At 50.0% G+C, this 21,593-nt stretch overlaps 1 protein-coding gene across 2 annotated transcripts in view; it reads left to right on the top strand.

The window, feature by feature from the left end:
* UBE2O (ubiquitin conjugating enzyme E2 O) overlaps positions 1-18,454 on the top strand; it is an 88,207-nt gene extending 69,753 nt beyond the window's left edge. For both annotated transcript variants that reach the window (XM_054047317.1, XM_054047318.1), the window contains exons 10-18: positions 227-381; positions 3,001-3,113; positions 5,003-5,131; positions 6,695-6,784; positions 9,391-10,051; positions 11,021-11,157; positions 11,793-11,996; positions 12,925-12,982; positions 14,581-18,454. In XM_054047317.1, the coding sequence (XP_053903292.1) occupies positions 227-381; positions 3,001-3,113; positions 5,003-5,131; positions 6,695-6,784; positions 9,391-10,051; positions 11,021-11,157; positions 11,793-11,996; positions 12,925-12,982; positions 14,581-15,356 (2,323 nt within the window). In that variant the 3' untranslated portion in view covers positions 15,357-18,454. The remainder of the gene's footprint in view (positions 1-226; positions 382-3,000; positions 3,114-5,002; positions 5,132-6,694; positions 6,785-9,390; positions 10,052-11,020; positions 11,158-11,792; positions 11,997-12,924; positions 12,983-14,580) is intronic.
* Positions 18,455-21,593: the final 3,139 nt, after the last annotated feature.

Genomic DNA, 21,593 nt, shown 5'->3' with positions numbered 1-21,593 from the left:
CCATCTCTTGACTTACTGGTGCCAGGTGTGAAACATGGGTGCCCATTTGAACTTTGAGTGTTTGGCAGCCCAGATTTTCCTACTGTTGCTCTGTGCACTTAGCTTTGGCTGCTTGTATTGGGGCAAGCCCCCAAAATGGGTCAAGTCAGTTGGCAGAGGGATCTGCTTATTCTCTTCTCCTCTCTGCGGGTGGCAGCTTCGTTTAAGCTCTGTCTTTTACATTCAGAGTTGCTGTAGAAGTGGTGACCACGATGACTTCGGCTGATGTGATGTGGCAGGATGGCACTGTGGAGACCAATATTCGCTCCAACGAGTTGTTTCCAGTCCATCATCTGGACAACAATGAGTTTTGCCCTGGGGACTTCGTGGTGGACAAAAGAGGTACTGGGTGAAAGATATGCTCTGGGAGAAAAAGTAAATCATCATTTTTTGTTACAAGGCATAAGAGAGCTTTGCAATTGTCTGTTTGGTTTGGATTTTTAAAATGTGCATATGATGTTGCAGGTGCCTGAGCAGTTAAAATCAATAACACTTACCCCCAAAAAATCCAATGACTTCAATCTACTCTGAAAGTGCTTTTCAGATATTAATGAGTCTGGCCTCACGAGCCCTTCGGGAGGTGGGCAGAGTAGTGTCCGTGTTCTGCAGACAGGGATGTTGAGACACAGAGCTTAAGTGACTTGCCCAAGGTCACACACTGAGTCAGTGATAGAAGTGGGACTAGAACCCAAATCTCCAGACTCCCCAGCCTGTACTTTTGCCATGAGACCATCCTTTGCGCTCCAGTGCTATCCTTTTGCTTTTTGTTTTCTAGTACAGTATAAAATCAGTTATTGCACCCCCTCTATTTAAGTGCAAATGTGTAGTGAGAAACAAGCACTTAAATATGGCTCAGGTAACTCTACATATACACAGCAAAGAGTCCTGTGGCACCTTATAGACTAACAGACGTATCGGAGCATGAGCTTTCGTGGGTGCATCCGACGAAAGTGGGTATTCACCCACGAAAGCTTATGCTCCAATACGTCTGTTAGTCTATAAGGTGCCACAGGACACTGCTACTTTTACAGATCCGGACTAACACGGCTACCCCCCTGATACTCTACATATACATAGTTTGTAGGCTTTAAAGAACTTTTATTATATAGGGCTGAACCTGTGTGAAATAGATGGGGATGAGTTGGATTTGCCAGCTTTCTGTTAGCACACAACCAGTCTCCCCTTTCCCTGGGAACCCTAAAGGATCGCTCTTGATCTGAGGACACCCTTTTTACTTGCCTGCTCAGAACTAGAGCGATGAAGAAATGAATCGCACACAGTTTAGCTTTACCTGGATGGCCTTCCCAACAAGGTTCTCACACTACTATATTTATCTAAAGAGTTTTCTGTGATTAAAAGTGGCTTTTTTCTTCCCCTTTCCTCACAAGAAACAAACCAATCAAACCCCACCAAAAGTAGGGGAGCGTCTCACTTCTGAGTTTCCCAAGGCTTAGGAGCTAAGTAACGGTTCTAAGAGACACAACTCTCTGCAGGAGTTCAGTGCTCGTGAATGTGAAGGACGAATGGCGCTTGGCTTAGCTTGAAACAACTGCATGCATCTCCCTCTTCCCTAGCAGCAGTTCAGGGCCTCCATCGAATCTAGATTCTCCAGACAGTGATGAGCGCAGTATGGCAGAGCAGCCTCAGGACTCTTTTAATAAAAAAAAAAACAAAAAACTTTAATCCTCTTCATCCTCTTCCCCTATAGGTAGGAGTAAATTGTTCTAACTGTATTGCTTTTGTTTGGGGGCAAGGGATTGTTTCTAATTGTTGGGTCTCTAATATATATAGTTGGAAAGCTGTGTCAGAGAAGAGTGTTGTGTTCACTTTTACCAGTAGTCATTGTTGGAGCCCTGCGCAGATACTAAATTTGAATCCGCAGCCGATCTGCAAAAATGGTCGGTGGCTATAAAGCTGATATCCGCAGATTTGCAGGCTCTAGTCATTGTATCTCGTTCCTCGGGCTGGAGATGCTGTGTCCTTGTGGGTTAGGCATTGCTTGTGGAAGCAAGAGATGGAGGCTGAGACGTCCAAAGTTGCATAGGGGAAACGAGCATCTAGATCTCATTAATTTCTAGTAAATTGTCAGGCCCAGGTTCTAGTTTTGTCTGACAAATTTCTAGGAATTCCTGCCTCCTCCTTCACCTCCCTTCCCTGCCAATCACCCCCCAGAAAACCCCCCAACCTGCTGCAGGCAAAGCTCTTTATAACCTGGAAAGAGAGAGGAATCAAACTCCATAAAGCCCACTGAGGAGTTTTATTGCCAGTCAGTTTTACATGGAAGGTGTTGATGGCAGACGCAGTCCAAGTCCAGCTTCTGTGAAAGGTTGTTCCCTGCACACAGGTCTCCCCTTATTGACTGACAGTTTCGTTGTTCCAGTGGAACATAGCTGTTGTGGGAAATCATGATCATGGAGGAAGAGACGCCTTGTAGCTACGGCCCGTCCCAGGCAGCCCTCTTGGCTGTACCCAGTACCCACACTTGAATTGGACTCTTTTTGGCTCTTCATTGAATAGTGTAGAGAGCAGAGCATCAAGATGAATTGGCCATTGATCAGGCACTGCAAGTGACCACAGACAAGTGTGCTCACCCCGGATCTCTCTCCCCACCCTCTGGCTAGATGGCCCTGTAAAGTTACGACTCTTCCCTTACTTGCTCAAAATACCCCAGCTCAGTTGTTGCTTTCATCCTGGCATTGCACACAGGTGAAGGATGGGTTCACAATTTGACAGTTGGCAACCCCTAGCTCCAATGTAACAAGATCCAGCCTCCTGATGTCCCTATCTCAGGCGGAGCTGCTGGGCTGTAATGCCTCGCAGTAAAGCCGAAGGCGACTTCCCCTGGTGCTGCTGCAAGAAAGATCAAACAAAGCTTATTGATCAGACTAAAGAGATGAGAACAGTCGCTGTTGGTCCAGCTTTTCACTTGGATATTTTCCTCCCTTCCACCCTGACCAAAAGCTCAGACCTCCCAGGACCCTGCTGTGTACGGAGTGGTGCAGTCAGGCGACCACATCGGCCGCACCTGTATGGTGAAGTGGTTCAAGCTGAAGGCCAGCGGAGACGATGTCGAGGTAGGTGAAGCAGCTTGCGAGGAGTGAAGTACACAACAGCGCTTATTCTGTACGCTTCCACCCTGAAATAAGTCACCTTTGAGATTAGGGGAGTGGGGCATGTTACTGCTCTGGTGTCAAACTGGTTATGGGGACATTTTTCTCTGCACACCTCTTGAGGCAGCGCAAAGTGTACATGTAGCTACACGCAGCTGTGAAAAGCAGGCCACGTCCACACTGGGGGTGTAGCTACGTGTGTCAGTGAAAGGTCTGGCAGAGGGGAAAGGCTCCAGCAGTGGGGAGGAAGTGGGACACTACATGGCTGAAAATAGCAACATAGGCAGGAAGGTAGAGCTTGGGTGAGGAGAGAGCCGTGTAGGGTACATACCCGCTCCCTTCAGGTGTGTCTGTGCTCTACTCGCCTGTCCACACTGCTACTTAAACCATGCTGGGGGGGCTACCCAAGTATATACTCTACACACCACCAAAAGAAGCATGCAGTGTAGACATAGCCTGTGTTTCCGCGGGTGGTGACCTGGCACGGAGCAGACGTGTTCAGACTTGCACACCCCATCATCCTGGAGCAGCTGTTTTTTTCCCTTCAGTTATCCATGACTTTCTGTCCTCGTACACACTTGCCATCTCTAGCCTTTGGCCAGGAGAGAGGCTGGTGCTGAAACAAGCAACCACAGTTGATTTCTCAAAGTTTTGGTGCTGGGCCTCTGATTTGTTCCACCTCTGCTAGTTGGCAGAAAAGCCCATCGCTCAGTGGTCGTCCGAAACCCCATGAGAGCGCTCTTGACCCTTCACCCCCATTTACAGACCGCAACTCCTCCCCTATCACGTGCAGGAGCTCGGAGCATTTCACCGTGCAGGCTCCGGTTAGGCTGTGGGCAAATTGGAGGAGTGCTGTAAACCAGGCTCGTTCTCCCTTTACCCCTCCTGCGGGGTGGTGCATGCAGTATGTCACCAGGGCTAGATCACGCTTAGAACGAAATCTCTGGCTATGTCTACACATCATCACTTACAGCGGCACAACTGCACCGATGCAGCGGCACCACTGTAGCACTTCTGGTGAAGGTGCTCTAAGCTGACGGGAGAGAGCTCTCAGATCGGCTTCATATTGCCTGCCTCCGTGAGTGGCGGTAGCTATGTTGGTGGGAGAAGCACTCTCCACACCTGCGCTTAGGTCTGTATAATTTACATTGCTCAGGTATAGCTTATGTGGTTTAGTCACACCTCTGAACGACGGAAGTTATTCCAAAGTAATTTGTAGTGTAGACGTAACCTCCGACTGCCCCAGAGACACATTCCTGTGTCTAACCAATTCCTCGTGCCAGTAAATAGTGGTGCTTTTCTCAGAGCGAAAGCAAAGGTGAGCTGCCTTGGGGGGGGGGGGGAGGGGAGGGAGGCTATTTCCTATTTAAAGTGATGAGCCTTTTATCCAACCCTCCTACCAGATGTCATGGTTCAGATATCATGGAACCTGTATCCAGAATAAATCCTGTCTTCTCTGGCTCGGCTCAGCTCCCCCTTTAGCTCTTTTGGTGAAGGCTGGATGTTCACAGGGGCTGTACAATGTTTCCCATTGGCTCATGAGTCATGCAGCATAAAACCGAAGAGAGAAGGTGAGGATGAACTGGGTGAAAAGACAGGACGCTAATTTACCCTAGTACCTTTTCTGAGGTGACGCATGTAATATCAAATAGCAGAGCACAGCAGCCGGCACCAGTTGTGAAAGCAGAAGAATGAGGGAAAGAGTTAGCAGCGCATGGTCACACGATGTCAAGTGGCCACCGGAGCTGGGAACCAAACTGCAGATGCAGGAAGTATTTTAAGTGTCAAAAACAGAATCTAGAAATCAGTACAGTAGTTGGACGCTAACGCGCGTGTGTTCTCTCCAATGCCAGCTGATGGGGGAGGAAGAGGATGTGAGCGTGTATGATATTGCCGATCACCCCGACTTCCGCTTCCGAACCACCGACATCGTGATTCGCATCGGCAATGCCGAGGAGGGAGCCTTGGCCAAGGAAGATGAGGTGAGTCTCAGGCATGCTCATGTTGCCCGAAGCAGTCTCCAGTCATCTTAGCTGGGATCTCCTAAGGGACCTAAGAGAGTTGGATTCCCCAAGTCCCATTTGGGGCATCTAGTGACCACAATCTTCTTTGAAAATCCCAGCCTCTCGTGTTGCCTGATGCCGCTGCATTTTCTGCCCCCACCTTAGCCTGAAAGGTCCCATGTGTACAAGGCACCTGTCCACCTTGGACAGAGTCAGAGGGCACTGGGATGAACATCTAAACCTGGAGGCCTAAGTAGGCACAATCTCAGATTTTAACCGAGGTCGCACTGAAGTCCTCTTTGCCAGGGTGAAACATGGGTTAAACCTGCCCTGAAAGTCAAAGCAACTGGAACCAAAAATGGAGAATGAATTTTGTTTGAGTTTAATTTCTATCCAGCAAGTATCTGTGTAGGGATCCCACACTGGGTTTTCAGGATCACTTCTAAGATGGAAAGTCCAGGGCGGCCCCAAACAAAGGGAGATTGAAGATCAGTTTGTCTATAGCTAGTGATGTTTGTTCTGCTTTGAGAAATAAGGCTGTTCTTGTTATAAACTGAATGTACATGTTTAAGTTGGATTAAGGAGTCAGGAGAGGTCTGAGGGGGACCTCCCTTTTGGAAAGAACGTGAGCTGTTCACTGGTAGTGGGCCTCCTTAAGGCTGCAGGTCTTGCAGACCCTAGAAGTGACTCTTACGCTAACAGAGGGTAGCAGACGCAGGGGAGAAGTGTAGGAAGACTTCTCAGCTCTCTGATAGGCCAAGTAGCAGTAGCATGTCTACGCTCCAGCAGCATGAAATGCACATCTGAAGCTGCTCACCTGGCCTGTATAAACTTTGTTCCAGCTTAAGAAGCTATTTATTCTGAATGCACTAAACGTGGGGGTTAAAAAGCCGAATGTGGCGTGTTTGGCGTTTCAGCCTCAGAGCTCGAGGGCCAGCCTGAGCTGCAACTTCAAAGCACTGTCTACGCAGCTGTCTTTAGCGCATGAGTGCGAGCCCCTCTACTCCGATGCTGTCACCCTAGGCTGGGCGGCTGGTGCCAGGGGCTAGGTAGACAGGCCCTAGCTCTCACAGAAGTGCTGGGCTCCGGGAACAAACTGCAGAGTCTGTGTGTCTTCCTTCAACTGAGCTGGCTCAAAATCAAAATTCCTAGAACTACCACTAGATGGCCCCCTAAGCCAAAGAAATGGTGGTAGGATCCCATTTATAGCCATCTGAGCAATCAAAAATATTTTCCATACTCACGGGTTGGAGCTATATAATGTTGATGTTGGTCAGAAGTAATCATATAATATGATTCACAGTTTCCTGAGGTGGTGACTTTCTGGTGTCCAAGGTAGTTTTTCATGGAAACATTTCCCCACTAAATAGAATCCCAGCTGCCTGGTTGCCCCTGCTGCAGCCCGTGGTTTCACTGCGTTCGCACGCCAAAAGCTTGTTTACCTGCCTCAGTTACCTGGAGAAAAGCTATTTCTCAAAGGCTTCATTCTCTGTACTTAAGAAAGAGGTGGTGATATTTTGTTTGCTGCTCTTGTTCCCATAGCCCTCGGTAGGACAGGTGGCTCGCGTTGATGTCAGCAGCAAAGTAGAAGTAGTCTGGGCTGATAATTCCAAGACCATTATTCTGCCTCAGGTAAGGTGCTCCTGTCTGGATGCAAAAATACTGCTGGAGTCTGTGTAAATGAATCTTCTTATGTTTCCTCCTTCTCCTTTTACCTTCACCCCGTGTAATGGGGGATTTCCCACTCCTGTAATCCTAGACATACAAGTGCTTGGTCTTGTTTGGTCTCTCCCTTTTCTTGAAAACTAACTTTGAATTTGATGACCTCTTTTCATGGCTCTTGAGTGTTGAGAAGATGGGGTTGTCTAGATTGTTACTATAGAGCCAGATTCCCACCCCCCAGTGTATGCCCACAGCTCTACCAATGACCCTCCTTCCTGACCTGCAGCACCCCAGTAATCCAATCACGGGGCTTCCATGCAATTATTGTGTGAGAAAGTTCTGTCCGCAGAGATCTGCCAGTGACCGTCACTCGAGCCCAGTCACCGCTCTGTTTTGCTAACGCATCAGTCTGCCCTGAAACCCCTGCTATTCTAGCTCTAGACCATTGCTGAACTATTGCACTAAATTAGATGGTAGTACTTGATGTGTGGATCTGGACTAGAACCACTAAATGGTGACCTAACCTAGGACTCGATCCCAAATCTCTCCCCAGATGAACAGTTAGAGGTGAGCACAGTGCAAAACCCAAGAAAGACAACGCATGAATCCACTGCCTAATGAACCACTTTACTTTGTCTTCCACATCTTTGTTTCCAGGTTCTTTGAGCTCTCTTCGAATGCCTGTCTCTGCCTACCTTTAGTCCCGTCTCTCCTCTCCTCATCTTTTTTAGTGACGACAGACGTTCTAAAGAAAATAGAATACCTGCCTTTGTAGGGGCCCATCCCCTATCAGAGCAGCACAGAACACATCGCTTCTCTTGCTACAGAAGCTCATTCATGTGCAGAAAGCAGTTGTTGATCAGGACTTAAAAAAAAAAAAAAAAAAAAAAAAAAAAAACTCGAGCAGCTCTGCATTAATTACAGTAGAATGGTCAATGCCTGCACTATGGAAATGGAAGAGGATGTTACAAAGCAGTCTGCTGTCTCCCTTCCCCCTATTGTCCCATGTGACCGGATCACAGGCAGAATCAAAGGTCTGGTGTGTGCTCCACAAAGAGCTGCTCTCACGCCGCGCCTCTGCAGCAAGCGGTGTCACTCCGTTCCCTGGGATTCTGTCTGAACATGTAATTACAGGACTTGGGTGAATGTCAAGATCCTAAGTTATCTGTTGAGAACTGTAATTTTCGTTTCTGTGCGTGTGCCAGAGACTAGCTGGTTGGGCACTTTCAGTGGATCTAAAAATAACCATGAAGATGGCATAACTGGCTGACAAAGTAGCCTTTTGACTCAGATTTGGGGTAGGCCACAAGAGCAGGAAGTCTGGTGGCCTTGGTCTAGCTCCCCAGGATCTAATCTTAGCTGGCACTTGGTTATTGAGTGGCCTGCAACTGGCATAACTGTGCTGGTGCAGGTGGGGATTTTGAGGCTTCTTGGCAGAGTGTGTGTGGAGAGCTTGTACAGCACATCTGAATGCCTGGCTTTTAGCTACTGTGATCAGTGTGTGTCTTTTTATGAGCTGTATGGGTTTTATGCAACATCACTTGAACTTTCAGAAGTTAGGATTAAAACTTCCCATCGTACAAACCTCTTTAATACACCATACAAACTACTTTTTGTCCTGGAGGTATCCATTAGGTTTTGTTCCCACCCCCCACATAGCAAACGGGGGAATAGATAGGTTGAATTTGTATCTGAGTTGATACATTTTCATGTCTGCTTTGCAAAGCTGTCTTGGAGAAATGTAACACACACAGAAGTCCCCTGAAACTTAGAGCTGCAAGAATGGCGGTGGAGGGGGCACGGTTGTGATGGAGTTTGGGAAAGCTAGACTCTCAGGGTACATAGTGAAGAGGAGTAGGGAGAAAGCACATTTATAAAAGAGTCAGGTCAGCAATTCTAGTAAGGCTTCCTTATCCCAATTAAACCTTAAAAAGTGGCAGTGAAGTACAGTGGTTGGAGACTATTCATAGCAGAGCCCCGATAGCAGTTACAGTGTGCCACACAAGAAGATAGTGAAACATGCGCATTCTAGCTAGTTCAGGCATTGTTTCTGTAGATGCATGGAATGCAGACACAGCCAAGCTGGGGTATTGTATTCACACAGCAGCTGACTCAGTTGCAAAAACAGAAATACAAATTTGACATGTTAACACCTGCAAAATTTGTGTGGGGTTCAGAAAGCTGGGACTTCAGTCTTGCAGTTCTAGCATGCATGCTCTCTCTGGTCTGCAACTGAAGCCCCAGCTTTTGGGACAGCTGTGTTTTTAAAAACTGACCCGGCTATTCCCAAACACCCTATTTTCGGGCGGGGGGGGGGAGGGGGGAGAATGCTGATTCAGAACCCAGATCACAGGAACTTCATAAGTGCAGGACTCAGCTCAGCTAGAATCCACCTTACATAGATAAAGGAAAAATTGCCTTTTGGGGAGATTTTGGTGTTGCTAGGATCACTGTTTCTAACTGCCAGTTTCCTTTTAACAGTAGAGACTGATTTATCTCCATCCAAGATGACCGTAAATAAAGCATGTGGATTTCAGCCCTATAGCACCTCACGTCTTTGTTTTTGATTCCTTTAGCACTTGTACAACATAGAATCGGAGATCGAAGAATCTGACTATGATTCTGTAGATGGCAGCACCAGCGGGGCATCCTCCGATGAATGGGAGGATGAGAGCGATAGCTGGGAGACGGACAACGGCCTTATGGAAGACGACCACCCAAAAACTGAAGAGCCGGAGCCTGAGGAGCCTGTAGCGGAAGAGGTGAAAAAAGTAGAGGAACAAGTGCAGGGTGCCGTGGCTATGGCGGTTGCTGATCTAACTGCAGAGAAAGCTGGGAAAGAGGGAGCACCAAAAAGTTTCCGAGAGCTGAAGGAGGCCATCAAGATCTTAGAGAGCCTGAAGAACATGACTGTGGAGCAGCTGCTGACGGGCTCTCCCACTTCGCCGACAGTAGAGCCCGAAAAGCCCACCCGGGAGAAGAAGTTCTTGGACGACATCAAAAAGCTGCAGGAGAATCTGAAGAAGACCCTGGATAACGTGGCCATTGTGGAGGAGGAGAAGATGGAAGCTATGGTGGAGACGGAGAAGAAAGAAGAAAAAGCTGAGGCGCAGACACCGGTGAGGTCCGAGTGGCCTAGTGAGACCCCAGTGCTCTGCCAGCAGAGCGGAGGCAAGCCTGGAGTCACCTTCACAAGTGCCAAGGGGGAGGTCTTCTCTGTGCTGGAATATGCCCCAGGTGAGTGAGACACCTTGGGGCTAGACTAACTCTTCAGACTCTTCCACTGCCTTCCCCATTGAAACTTCTGTGCCCCAGCAGGAGTCCCCTGCAGTCACTCCCATCTGTCAATGGGCCTGCTTCTAGGAGGCGGGGAGAAGCATTACCCACCTGGAATTCGTAAGTCACTTAGGAAGGGGCAATTAAAGAGGGCTCCTGTTTGTAGAGGAGTCTGGTCTGGTCTGGGAAGTGACCCTGGGGCTCTTGCATTTGCAGTACAGGTTCCCTTTCTTTCCCCTTTTGGCTGTTCTGACTTGGACGCTCTGCAGCAGTGTGCGCTGTAGGAATCCCTTGCCTCAAAGATTGGCGCTCCAGCATTGCTAAGGGCTGTTGCGATCCTACCAGCACGAAAACCTCGTTGCAACCAAGTTTGAAATGAGCTTTTCTTGGCTGGGGGAAAGTGGAGGGCTGGAGGGTGAGAAGCAGAATGGAGACAGCTGATGTTCTTATATATCGATTGTGCCTCCTCTGAGTGCAGTGGTCCTTGTTGACTCAAACCAACTTTCACCTGCCAGAAATAAAAAAGACTGCCTGGTTCTGTGGTGCGTCGGTGACAGCACAGCTTCAGATATCTGGCAAACCCATCATCCTGGACAGGTCAGCTGGGAAAACGTACCCAACCTCTGCTTTGAGCCTGTAGCTGTGGAGAAAAAGGGGCTATTAACACAGCTCTTCGGCTGAGGTGTAAATTCTTGCCCAGAAGTGGTTGCAGCGTAGTGGCTGTTGCGCCTGGCTGCTAACTCATGGCTTGAGATCTCCTATAACAATACAGCCACGTTTCCCCAGCTTCACTGACCAGTATCTTCTCTCTCTCCTCCCCATGACACTGGGCGCAATTGTTGGGAGGGAAAAAACTTCCCTTTGAAGGCGTTTGATTTTGGAGGAGGGTTTTCTGTAATCTGACGGGTTGTAATGCCCCTCACTCCTTAGATACCCACGCCTTTAAGAAAATGGAGTTCCAACCACCAGAAGCCAAGAAGTTCTTCAGCACCGTGAGGAAAGAAATGGCATTGCTGGCGACCTCTCTGCCTGATGGCATCATGGTCAAGACGTTTGAAGACAGAATGGCAAGTCCATGTGCTCCAATCTGTTTGTGTGTTAGCAAAGTGACTGGGCATCGCCTGATCATTAAGGCTGAGGAGGGAGTTCCAGACTTAATCCCCTATTCTGAGCTGTCAAGGCATCTACACTTGGTTGAAGTTTATAATTACTTTAAATTGGCTCCTTTTTGCATTTCCAGGAGCCCTGGTAATAAACAATGAGTAGGTGGGAATCTGATACTAGAATTACTTCACCAAATAAACCTGGGCTGTGTAATTAGGCTAAGCAAGGAGCGTGATTGGGTGGAGAGCCAACAAGGCAGCGGGCGTAGCCAGTCATGGAGTGGAACCCCTTTGAAATCCTGTTTCAGATCACACATCCGGGCCTGCAGGATGGAAGTGTGATGGGTGAAGTTCAGTCTCTCTCAAGTGAAAGACCACAGCCCAAAGCTAGCACCCGCAGGAGATCTGCAAGACTTGAGCTAGTTCTCAAAGTCCCGAGTTAGTGTTAAGCTAATTAAAGCCTCTATCTCTTCCTTCCCCACACCCCAAACTCAGCTCTGCCTTGTTACTAGGGTTTGCCTCTTTTCCTTGGACAGAAGGCAGCCCTGGCATTCACTCTAGCCCTTGCCTGTTTGTGCTCATATCTCCTCTCTTCACAGGATCTCTTCTCAGCACTTATTAAAGGACCCACACGCACTCCTTACGAAGACGGCCTCTTCTTGTTCGATATCCAGTTACCTAACATCTACCCGGCTGTCCCCCCTCTCTTCCGCTACCTCTCCCAGTGCAGCGGGAGACTGAACCCCAACCTGTACGACAACGGCAAGGTTTGCGTCAGCCTTCTGGGGACCTGGATAGGAAAGGTAATGCAGTCTTCAATCTCTTTGCATGGCACGTGGCTTTTAAACTGAGCCAGACTTCCGCCACTAGGCAGCAGTGTTTGCTGCTTCCCATTGGCCCCAGAGGCCTGACAGTTTTCCAGTTCAGAGAGCAAACTGGGAAATGAGGGTCCAAGCTGTGTGCTGGTCCTGTCTGCATTGGGCTTGACCCAGGCCTGGTAGTCTGAGTTTGAACTCTGGATAGATGGATGGAGTAGACAGAGCCAAAGGGTAGTGTTTGAGAGAGGTTTTGAAAGAGTGTCTCAAAACCCACAGTTGTCCCTAGAAGATGAGCTGTGGACTGGCTAGTATTAGCCACAGGCCCCTGTTGGGACTGAGGGTGTGCGCAGGGATCATAGTGTGAACAGGGGTCATTCTCCTACCCTTTGAGACTTGGTCTTTCTGGCCTTTCTTTTGCCTTCTCTGCGGTGAGCAGCCGAGGCATGCTGGAAACAGGCTTAGCAAAGACATAGGGGGCACAGTGAGTTTAGGGGTGGGAGGGTCTCTCATTCCTGTTTGGGCACCACAATAAATATCCAGCCATTGACACAATCAACAGGGCTGGTGCAGGCCCCACCTGAGACCCCAGTTCTGGAGCAGCAGGGCGGGTGCTGCATACCTGGATTAAGGTGAACAAGCAGCTGTCCAGGGGAAGCTCCCACAGTATCTGCTCAGCCTGAAGCCAGTGCAGTCGGCCCATCGTTGTACCCGCAGACCTTTAAAATAGGTGTGCACAAATGCAGCTGGGGTCGGGCCCAGGCAGCAAATGTTGGCGTTCACCTTGATCACTATAAGCTGCAGTCTGAGGACTGTCACCTCCCTTGTTTTCTGTGTTAAATGCTGACCAGAACGGATGCTGCTTTCGCTGTTGCCCGTGACAAGCTGTCCGTGATAACTTGTATGTGTGTTCCAGGGCACAGAACGGTGGACCAGCAAATCCAGCCTTCTCCAGGTGCTCATCTCTATCCAAGGTAAATGTAGCTGCAGAGCCGGTGGAGGGTGGAGGGACACTGAGAGACCCCCCTGCCTTGCTGGGCTGTGTGAAGGAGCACACTTTCCCATCTCAGAGCAGCAGGGGCAAGCTGTTACCCATCCCTCTGTCTTTGACTGCCTTCCATCCCTGTAACTTTCCCTCACCCCGTTCCCCTCTGCAAGAGCAGGCCTCGCTAGCCCTTCGCTTGTTGCCCTGTGCCTGGGAAGGTGAACCACAGCTGCCTCCAGCCAGCTGCTAATGCCTAAAAAAGCTCCTAAGAGGCAGGTCCTGAGGTTGCTGCTGAGCCTGGGTCCTTCTCTTTATAGGCAGTGAGTCACCAGCCTCGCCAGCATCTGGTTTATTTTTGCCCACGTCAGTTGTGTTTACACTGGTTCCTAAACTGCTCTGTGGGCTTTTGAAAGGAAGCACAGGTATGCCCAAGCCCTGCACCACTGACTTGCCTGACCAAGACAGCCGGTAATGCTAAACCCTGCTTGGAAACTCTCTAGCAAGCAGTCTGCTGTCCAGAAAGGCAAGGGCCTGATTTGGGAGTATTTAGTCTATGGTATTTGATCTCTCAGCCCTCTGGGTGTCTCTTCCCAGAACAGAAAGGCTGTTTCTTGTCTACAGAGCCGATAATCCCCCAACTTCTTCTTGCGAACTTCTCTGGATTACCAGAGAGATTTGTTAATGCTGCGAGCTCAGCCTCAGACCTCTCCTTTCTGTTGCCTGGTCGTGGGAGAAATGTCATGACCCCACTGTCAGGAGCATTAAAGCAGTCGGGGGCATTGCCAGCAGGGTGGCGCTGGCCGAGTCATCACCACACCCAGGCAGAACAACCAGCCTAAAATGTCAACCGGAGAGAACTCGGTGTGGGTGACTTGCCCGCGGCTGTGCCAGAGACAGTGGCTGGAAAGGAAAAGGACAAAAGTAAATGTGGCCCAGTCGGCGCTAAAAGCAGCTTTGGGTGTCACTTTAAGGAATGGTTTGATTCTGTTACACTTTTGTTTTCATGCGTTTGGCCCTGAAAAGTGGGGAGCTAAACACAGCGCAGGCAAGGCCTGTGAAATATTTCCCCCTTCACCAACTCTTCCGGTGCCCCTCTGTCCTAGCAGTGCACCATGTCCCTCACCCATGCTGAGCTAGCATCTGTACCTGTTACTAGTCCAGTCATGGGCTTCTCCCAAGCAGAGGCCATTCACGGTAGGTGTTCCTGTAGTCTGAAAAATGACCACCAGCCCCTGCCAGGAGGCCACCAGACCTGTTCTCCCAAGTGTCCCAAGCAGCGTCCGAGGCCGGATGAAATGCTGGCGTAGCAGCTAGACATGCACCTGCCCGGATTGCCACACGTTACCAGTCCAGCATGGCAACCTTGCTCTGCTGCTCCCTCTGCCTGCACCCCTGCTTGCCATCTTTGTGCTGCAGGGGTCGAGATGGCAGCAGCAGAAGCTGGAGGGAGATTCCTAGTGGGGAGAGCAGTGGTAGATTGAGGCCTCGGCACCCTTCAGCAAAGGCAGACCCCAGCAGCTCTCCCTTTAGATCAGAGGTCAGCGTGAGGTTTCCGTTTAACTCTTCGCTCTCCCTCTCTCCTGACAGGACTGATCCTAGTGAATGAGCCCTATTACAACGAGGCAGGGTTCGACAGCGACCGGGGCCTTCAGGAGGGCTACGAGAACAGCCGCTGCTACAACGAGATGGCCTTGATCCGCGTGGTCCAGTCCATGATGCAGATGCTGCGCAAGCCGGTGGAGGTCTTCGAGCACGAGATCCGCGAGCACTTCCGCTGCAATGGCTGGCGCCTGGTCTACCGGATAGAGTCCTGGCTAGAAACTAACGAGCTGGTGGAAAGGAGCCACGAGCAGCCCAATGGGGCTGATTCCTCCTCTCTCCTTTCTGTTTGTGGCACCCTGGCCGAGAGCCCGGTTGACAGTATGGGATTTCAGGGCGAGTACAGCAGCCCCTTGGAGCAGGAGCTGGGGGCAGCGGCGGCGGCCGAATTTTCCGACTTGGCGCTAGAAGGGAAGGAGGAGCTGGAAGACTCTGGATGTGGAGCCTCGACGCTCGCGCCCAGCGACGGCCATCAGTATTCAGACTCCGAGAGCACGGGCCACGCCAGAGGGCTCACCCTGGCGAGAGACCTAACGGACGAGTGTAAAGCCGCCCAGGACTCTGCCTCGCAGCCGAGTGTGAAACCAAAGAAAAGGAGAAAGAGCTACAGGAGCTTCCTCCCTGAGAAGAGTGGTTACCCTGACATCGGCTTTCCCCTCTTCCCCCTGTCCAAGGGGTTCATTAAAAGCATCCGTGGTGTCTTGCAGCAGTACCGGGCTGCCTTAGTAGAGGCCAATATCCCTGAGTGGAGAGAGGACAAGTGAAACGTCGGGTTAGGGGCAGACAGATGCAGGAGAGAAGGGGAAAGCAGCAAACGCTGTTCCCAATAAACTGGCATTGCTCGTTCCCGGCTCTCTTCCCCAGTTGGGTGTCTTTATAAAGAAGGCAGTAGCCCAAATAGCTCATTCCTGGCTCTTTACTTCCCCCAACCCCTCCCCCATTCCTCATGTTCATTTGATCCTGAAGTGTAAGGAGTTGTGAGCCTACCAAAGCAGACTTGCAGCTGGGACCCCGGACACCTCTCTGTGCACAATGGGCTCCACTCCCTGGCTGCTGTGTCTGACCCCAGTTGGGATTCAGCCCTAAAGGTATGGTTACTGTGGTATCCGGTGCTGAGAGGCCGTGTCCTCCCAGTCCTTCCATTTCCCTTCACTATCACGTCTTGTGGCTTTCATGAAGTCTGTTCAAGCTTCAGAATACTTTGACATTAGACTCTGGTTGCATCAGTCTCCTGCTCCCTACAGGGGTGCCTTCCCATAGCTGGTCACTGGCTGATTCTCAGCTCACCCACTCCTTTGTTTGGTACTTAGGGTGCAGAGATGAAGTGCTCCACAGGCTCCTGGTCAGCCCTGGGCAATACCCTGGGGTTTCCCTGTGGTCCTAGCCCTCTGATCTCTCGCCTGGAAGTAACTTCTCCAAAACAGTAAACACCTTTCCACTCCCTGTTCTCGCCAGACCTGCTTGCACTTTGCAAACGTACACGAGTCAGCTTCCTGCTGGCACTATTGCATCCAGCAGGAGCCTGGGAGCCCCATGTGCACTGCTTCAGCTCATGTCCAATTGATCAGCAGCAAAGGTGGATTTAGAGTAGATAATGTAGCTTCTGTGTGGATGTTAAACCTAGTGCCGCTGATGCTTCTGCACCACTTCAGCTGTTACATTTCTCAGGCTACAGCTGTTCCTGAGGCTAGATCACAAGTATAGACCTGTACCTGTGGGGGTGTGACTTCACTCCTGCTGTGGCAGCACGGGCTGCAGTAGGACACCGCATCTTTAACAAACACAGCTTTCACTGTGCGAGCCACTACTTATCCCCAGCCCTGCAGCCAGCAGCATTGGAGACCTTGCATGTACATCCATAATGCCATCTACGGTGCTGCCGGGTAGCTATAGGGAACGGCTAGTGGGACATGTGTGCGATAGCGGAGAGGGGTTTACACTGAGTACTTTGAAGGGGGTATGATGAAAGCAGTGACTATCTGGGGGCATCCTATTCAGGGTGTCTGCAGCTTGCTTTTAGTGCTTTCTGTGCACTGCCGGAGACCCCCGATCAAGCCCGGCTAGATTTGTCAGGAGTCGAGCCTGACAACAAGCTCCCATCCGCCGTAGATGAGAGAAGCCCGTTTTCTGCCACAGAGGTGGGCCAGCTGTGTCCTTCCCAGCCGATGCTAGGCTTCTCATTCAGCGTGGCTAGTAAAGATGGGAAATAAGGCTATTTCCTCCTTGCTGGCTCTCCCGCCACTGTTACCCCTACCAAAGCCAGGGGCTGTCAGGCTTCTGAATTCAAAGCTGAGGGCGGAAGCGTCAGCAGGCCGTCTCGCCACGTTTGCAAAGTGCTCCCGGCTGCCTGGATGGGTTTGGAGCTCGATTGCCCATTAGCCACTGGAAGAAGTTTGATAAGGGCCATCTCCCGGTCCCATTGAGTACATCCAGCCTGGGGTCGGACTTCCCCGCTGGAGCAGTGTGCCACAGGGACTGGGTCTCTCACACTCTGGTCTCCACCTCAGCACTGCAGAGTCCTCCACACGAGCTGCCACGATGGATGAGGGAGCTGTGGGGGTGGCTGCATGTTAGGCTTGAGCAGCAGTAGCATGGCGGGGTGGGGGGTCTGATGCAGTAGTTCCTGGCTGTCCTCCAGGCTAGCCAGCATTTCATGAGCAAGAAAACGGACTCCAGTGTCAAAGGGCAGGGGTGGGACGCTAACTGACGTTGTCCTTTGGGGGTAAGTGAGGCATCAGGTGCAGGGGGTTGTTCCACACATTGCTAGACGTCTTACTCATTGTACTGAAGGCCAGACTACGACTTACAGACTCATTTCCTTTGGTGTGTCACCGCATTCCTCTCTCTGCAAAGGGACGGGGAAGGAGGAGTTGACAAGCTGCTTATTAGAAAGACACAAGTAGAGAACAGAATCTGCTCACGTGCCTGGGGGTCTCTAGCATTGCCCACCCACACAACACACACACTCGCTAGTTGTTTCTCTTTATCTTCTCCTGGAAGGGTGGAGGGGACTAGAGTAGCGATAGCAAATGCCAGCTGTAGGAGCTAATCAGTTTGGAGGAAGGTGGTGGGAGAAGAGGTGGCATTTGTGAGAGCCAGCCTGACTATGCCAGATGAGTTCTTCCCCCTCCCAAAAAGTCTGCCTCTAATCATAACCAAGAGCTTTGCACAGGATGCTGGAGTTTTCAGCTGGGAAAGCTCTTGCTTATTGGCCTTGGGGAGGTGGGGGGTAGGGAGGAAGCCTCTCCTGTCCCTTCATAGCATTGCTGGAGTTTTCCTAGCTCTTCGGAGCTGTCTGTCCCTAACTGAGATGCGCACAGAGGTTTACAAGTTTTCTACGCTTTTGATCATGTGAAGCTCCGGGGCCGAGATTGCTGTTGAGCACACTGCAGCGATGTAATTTTTTTTTGGTGTACGTATGTAATATTTAAAGGTTAAAAACAAAATTTAAAAAGGCAAAACCTTAAAAAAAAAAAAAATTAAAAAAACCACACACAAAGCCAAAGCATGATGCATATTGTTAGCCTTAAAACTGGCTACCTGACACTGCGATGTACAAATAACAGCCTGTAACTGTTTGAAGTGCTGGGGAGGGGCGGGGAAGAAATATTACAAAATCAGTTTGTAGCCTTGATTCTGTACAGTATTTAAAAACAAACAATGGAACTGCCTATTACCGAGGCCATGCTTAGAGGTGTGTTGTTCACGTGCAGATGTGAATGCCGGGTTGCTTACCATATATGTATAAAGTGCTGTGTGACTTACTTTTTTTTTTTTACCTGCAAAATTTTTTTTGGTTTGGCTAATTAAGATGTAATAAAGGAGAAAAAGGTGATTTGCCATTAAATTTTGCCTCTGTGAATACTCTGGTTGTGCTTTTTTTTTCTTCCCTGTGTGGTGAGTATATCTCATGCAACAGAACTAAAGATCCTGCCACCTTTATTCAGACTGAGGAGGTGGTTCTTCTGCTCTCGAAATCACCACCCCTGAACTGGGACTCGGGAGACCTGAGTTCTGCTGGCTTGCTCACTGGCCTGCTTGGGTGACTTCGGGCAAGTCATTTCCCCTCCTTGTACCTCAGTGTCTCCATCTGTGAAGTGATTTGAAATCTACTGATGAAAAGTGCTCTCTAAGAGCTGGATTTTTACTATCCTCGGTGGAGCCAGTGTGAGGAAAGGTGGCAGACTCTAGCCCTGAGGAAGCTCTGTAGCTGACTGGTGCACCTAGGGGCCGATGGAAAGCCCTCTGAGGACAATGGGCGTCTTTCGATGGGCTTTGGATAAGGCTCTTCATTTATACAAGGTTCAGGAAGAGCCGCTTTTCTGTCCAGTAGTTAAGGTAACACCAGGATCCAACAGCCTCACACAAGTTCAGCTAGTCTGGTGATGGGGTCTGAGATGCCAGCTTGTCACCCCTACCTAGCCTGTTCAGATCTAACTTAAACTTGCAGCAACCTGAAAGCTACCACGTCAGCTGTTTATGGACTGATGTGAAATGAGTAGGTTTGCCCAGTGGACACATGCCCACATCCTAAACTACCATTGTGGATAGGACCTCAGCTGGCGATCTTATCAGAGAGGCCAAGGACAGAATGTCCATGGAGCATGAGGAGGCCCTTCAGAGCAGTGAGATCAGGAAGCAGTCAGTGGAAGCTTGCACCTCTTTGGAAAGAAGGTTTCAGCCGCCAGTGCTGCTGTTGCAACCCTTTCATGACCCCAACAATCAACTTGCCCTTGCCGAGCTTATCTTTCAGTCCCTAGGACAATGTAGGAGCTGTGTTTAGAGACCTTGGTACTGCTTGGGCACAGTGCGGTGAACTGAGGCTGAACGACTCAAACCTTCTGACCGAATGGAATGGGGTGACGTCTTGGCTCCCACCACCAAAAAAGGGAAGCTGAGAGGGGCTCGTGGGTGGTGCCCAGGCCTGGAATTTAGGAAGTCCCAGGTTCTAATCCTGGCTCTTCTGTTGATTCTGTGACTTTGGGCGCAAATCCCTGAATCTCACAAGGCTTCAGTTTCCCCCATGCTGCAGAATGGGAATATGGCGTTCTGCTCTGGGACGGTGATGGACTTAAGTGTTCTGTGTAAGTACTGTTTTTTAAAGGGCAATGACTGAACAGGTGTGGTTAGAAAAGATTTAAAGGGACAGTCAGGCAGCAGGGACAAGGGTCAAGGACGTGAGGAGAAACCAAAGCAGAAATGAAGTACGTGTGAACCTTAATGACTGCCATGAGAGTTCCGAGCACCATTTAACAGCTCCGCACTCTGCTCAGATCACCTCAAGTGTAGGAAACTATGGCAGGAGCTGGAGTGCTGTGGTTTAATGGCACTTGCTGTAGGCTGTAACTGCGGTAGCAAGACTAGTTTAGTTTTATATAGTCCTCTTCGGAGAGGAGGGAGGTCTGTTCCTAGGCAGCTATTGCCAGGGGCCTCCCTTCATGAATGAACCATGGCCAGGTTGGGTGTACACCCACACAGGCACACTGCAGGAAGCAGAGGGCTCAGATGGCTCTTCTTGTAAAGGTAACACCAGGGGTATTACGGGGTGGGGAGGGGGGGGAAGGCTACTCAAGGGAGGCCAGGAAACCTCCAGGGAGTGGGTGGGTAACTTTGACATGCAATAGGACATGAGCCTCCCTTTTTTTTGTGCTGCACAGTCTGACAGCTCCGCTCTGAGACAACGAGCTGCTGCTACTGCAGGTTAGGAGCTTTACCCTCCTGAAGCAGAAACCTCCGAGTGGATGCAAACAGCTGGTTGTTCTTAATGGGCACATACAAATGGGGGACACAATGCTGATGGCCTTAAGCCTCATGGCTTTGCCTGCAGCATGCACTTCCATTTCCTCAGCAGGGACCTACCATTTAAGAGGAGTTTGCACAGTCTCAATTGCCAACTTTGTTGGTTACCAAATTCCAGACAATTGACTCTGGGCTAAAAGATGAGGGTGCTAGATTAGCAGGCCTAGGGGACAGGATGGCTGCTGTAAAACCAGACTCAAAGCACCTGGGGCAAACTTTGGAAACCCTAGGACCTGGAATGCCATCTGCAGAGAAGCGGCAGCTGTAGAGTTCTAGGCCAGGCAAGTGCCCATGCAGGGGTCCCTTGAAAATCAAATCAAGGGAAAGATCAAGGGTTTAGGAATCCAGGAACTTCCTGAAAAACTTGTGGAGCTGGACATGCAGGAAAAGCCTCTATGTGCCTATGTGGTGGAATTCGCCAGAGAGAATCTTTCAGACACTAAACCAGCACTAAGCCTGCAACAGTGGTGTAGGAGAGACATTTCTACAGGCAGACCTGATTATCTGCTGTAGGGCACATGCTATTGATTGTTCCTGACAATCTAATCGCCCAACAATGGAGGAAGGAATTAAACACAGTTAAAGTGTTTAGACCAGAGCATCACTGCATCCATTTGTACACCTGGCCCAATGCCATACGGAAAGGTACCTCCCCCCCCCCCCCCATCCCTTATTTGGGGATATGGGTCCTGTTTGTTGCCTGCCTTGCTGGAGTGAAAATAACTCTGAGCTCCGTTTGATCATGACTGGCTGGCAAACAATTAGACTTTTCTTTCCCTGCTTTAGGATCCTAATTGCATAGTTTGCAGATGAATAAATGTGAACAGCAGCTGCTGTCTGCGGTTCCTCTGTCATGGCTGAACATTCTAAATCCGGGTTTGTCACTGTCGCTTTAGATCAAAAATTAGAGGCAACCAAAAAAACTGGTGTCACCATATGAAATGGGTATAATCAGCACTTGGTCGCTGTTCAGTCTGCCTGCACAGCCAGCCCGTTCCCACAAGCGTTTGTCTGTTTAGATCACGTACCTGCACCGTGCTGAAAGTCACAGCGTGCTTCAGCTGGACTGTGGATGTGATGAGTGTATTGCTACCTAACCCAACCCAGGCAATGTGGGCCATGGACATGAATGCTGTCTAGGTTTTCACAAGGCTGCCCATCACTGTGGTATCTGACCACCAAGGAGTGCTACGCTGTGTGAC

The sequence above is a fragment of the Malaclemys terrapin genome, chromosome 13 (genome assembly GCF_027887155.1).
Source record: "Malaclemys terrapin pileata isolate rMalTer1 chromosome 13, rMalTer1.hap1, whole genome shotgun sequence".
Classification (NCBI taxonomy): Eukaryota; Metazoa; Chordata; order Testudines; family Emydidae; genus Malaclemys; species Malaclemys terrapin.
This window is presented reverse-complemented; position numbering and strand designations above follow the sequence as displayed.